The sequence below is a fragment of the Boleophthalmus pectinirostris genome, unplaced genomic scaffold (genome assembly GCF_026225935.1).
Source record: "Boleophthalmus pectinirostris isolate CB_2022bp ecotype Guang Dong unplaced genomic scaffold, ASM2622593v1 HiC_scaffold_23, whole genome shotgun sequence".
NCBI classification, from domain to species: domain Eukaryota; kingdom Metazoa; phylum Chordata; class Actinopteri; order Gobiiformes; family Gobiidae; genus Boleophthalmus; species Boleophthalmus pectinirostris.
The window spans coordinates 19061095-19063801 of NW_026571207.1; the positions used below are offsets into that span (position 1 = coordinate 19061095).

The 2707-nt window shown below is 39.2% G+C and overlaps 1 protein-coding gene across 1 annotated transcript; it reads right to left on the reverse strand.

Moving 5' to 3' along the window:
• Positions 1 to 1260: 1260 nt before the first annotated feature.
• On the reverse strand, positions 1261 to 2549 carry p2ry4 (pyrimidinergic receptor P2Y4). Its single transcript, XM_055159345.1, has 2 exons — positions 2410 to 2549; positions 1261 to 2338 (listed from the first exon to the last, which is right to left on the reverse strand). The coding sequence occupies exons 1-2, from the start codon at positions 2418 to 2420 to the stop codon at positions 1774 to 1776; spliced, it is 576 nt and encodes a 191-aa protein (XP_055015320.1). The 5' UTR covers positions 2421 to 2549; the 3' UTR covers positions 1261 to 1773.
• Positions 2550 to 2707: the final 158 nt, after the last annotated feature.

A 2707-nucleotide genomic window follows, 5' to 3' on the forward strand; every position in this document is an offset into this window, starting at 1 on the left:
CCCATGTCATGTTTGCACTTTAAGATTACAGGTGGATTTATTTGCTCCATCATGTTAATGTCGGCTCAGTCAAGTTAGATGATCATGTCTGTTGTAATGAGGTTTATAAAAATCTCTAGCAGAGAGAAACGAGGGACACAACATTTATTAGCAATGAATTTGCTTAAATCGTAGCTAATCAGTCATATTAGGCGCCTGCTCATCTGAAAAAACCTTGCCTTATGTGCATGTTGTTTGCTGGGGCTGGGCAGTGTCCTTGAGCAGTGTCACCTTATGAAGAATTCTTTGTCAGTACTGTCTGTGAAATATCAGAGACGCACATATTATAGGTTTTTAGAAAAAAGACAGATTGTTTTTATTTTACACTCGTAGGCCTACATAAAACATTTTTAAGTTTTATTTACAATCCGTTTTTTTAGATTTCTCTGATAAAGCAACCGTTATCTGGCTTTAGGATGTTTTATTGTGTAGCCGAGGGTTGTAGGCCACACATTGAACTGGTTGAGCATGGACGCCATCATTAGAAAATACATATCAACATGCAATAAATAAAGGGGGGTGGGGGTGGGGGAATACTTACAGGAAAGGCCTTTTGCACGGGTTGTTTTCTGCGTAGAGTGCAACCTCTTTGACTTCCGCCGAAGTTCCTCCACAAGGTGGCACCAGTGAGCTATTGGAACACTACAACTCAGAATGAGGTAAATGGGGATTTTGCAGTGGTATTTATAAATAATAAATTACATATTTTAATGCGACATTTGTCTTAATTTCACGATTAAGACATTCAGCCATATACGACAAGTGTATGTTGTTATTTAATGATAAGAATAGATGTTTGATGGTCACAAATGAAGACAAAATACTTCCAAAGCCTATTAGAAGAACACTTCATTCTTATTACACTAGGCTAAAGAAAAAACACTCTTTGTAGAGTTTCCAAATCAAGTGTTTTCTATGGGCCAAGTTTATGATCTGGACAAAGTCTCTTTGTTAATTTGGTATATATTATACAAAATATACACTACGGTTTGGATGAAACACTGATATGATTTTGAAGAAACACTGATATATGATCCCATATAAGTGGAATTATGTAGCAAAGAAAAAAAAAAGTTAAACAATGTTCCCTGAAATGGTTTTCACTTCACAGGCGTGCCAGGGTCACATCCAGGGTCAAGGAATGCCAAGAGTGCAAACCAGTGATCAAAGCAAAGGATGGATATTTTTAAAAATCTAAAATAAGTTATTTCATTAGTGAGTTATTTTGAGTTTATTTTTTGTTTATTACATTCAATATGTGTTCATTCATAGTTTTGAAATGTTCAGTGGGAATCTACAATGCAAACAGATCATTACACATTTTCAAATTATGCAAAAAGTCAGATAACAAATTACAAAAAATAGCTGGCCCCAAAGGCAAAAGAGAAAAGGGAAACACTTGACTGAAAAAGAAAATATGCTGAACTGATCAGCTGTCAGAGGTGAAGAACAAAAACACCTGGGGCCTGGAGCCGAGCTTTCTGGGAAACACCAAAATCTTAGAAGAAGCAGGAAGCATAATACAGTGTTTATATGTTTGCTTATAGACAGGATTTAAACCAGCTCATGTAAAAGTCTTTCTCATTATAATGTAAAAGTATTAATATAAACACTAGCTAGAGATGTGAGAAATGTGTTAAATAATTGTTATAAATAAAATACATGTTCCATAGTAGTTCAGTGCAAATGGCTATATTATGTTATAAAAATGCATCATAAAAATAAGGTGTAAGTCTAGCTCGCCATTGTCGCTGCCTCCTTGTCCATTGTATTTTGTGAGTTCATAGCAATATTGTTTTGTGGTTGCATTTGACTCTGCTGTTGGACCTGGCTACTTAGGGTTTGTCTTTTTCCTGTCAGAACAGTCATGAGTTTGGAGCGGTAGCGGTCACCTGCCAGAAAATATACAATTGGGTCTATGCAACTGTTGACACTGGCTAATGGTCTCGTGATCTTGTACGTGAAGTTGACAATATTGAGGAATTCACAGTTGGCATCCAGCACACGGGAGGTGTAGTAAAGGGTCCTTGTTATGTGAAAGGGAACAAAGCTGACAGCAAAGACCACCAGCACAATTATAATTAGTTTAATAGACTTCTGACGAGAGACATTTCCTTGTTGGCTAGCAGATAATCCCACTCGGGGTCTGCAAAGTGACCTGGCCATGAGGCAGTAGCACACCACAATGACAGTGAAGGGGACCCCAAACAGAAGCACCATGACGACAGAGCTGTAGTCCACATACTCGTTGAAGGCATCCTGGCTGGTTGTGTCATGACAAAGCGTATCATTGCCCCGCCTGGAAGTAGTAACAAAAATCAGATTTGGCACGAGGCACACAGTGACTACTGCCCAGACCATTCCACATACCAGATGGGCATGACGGGGCTTTATGAGAGTCAAAGATTTGATGGGGTGACAAATACCCAGGTAGCGGTGCACACTGATGCAAGTGAGGAAGAGGATGCTGCAGTACAAGTTTGCATAGAATAGGAATCTCACAATTTTGCATGCGGCTACTCCAAACGGCCAGTGGTTGCGGTTGGCGTAGTAGTATATGAGTGTGGGCAGGGAGATGACATAGAGAAAGTCTGACAGTGCAAGGTGGAACATGTACACAGTACTGGGATTCCATGGTCGCATCTTTAGAAACATCCATAGGGCCATG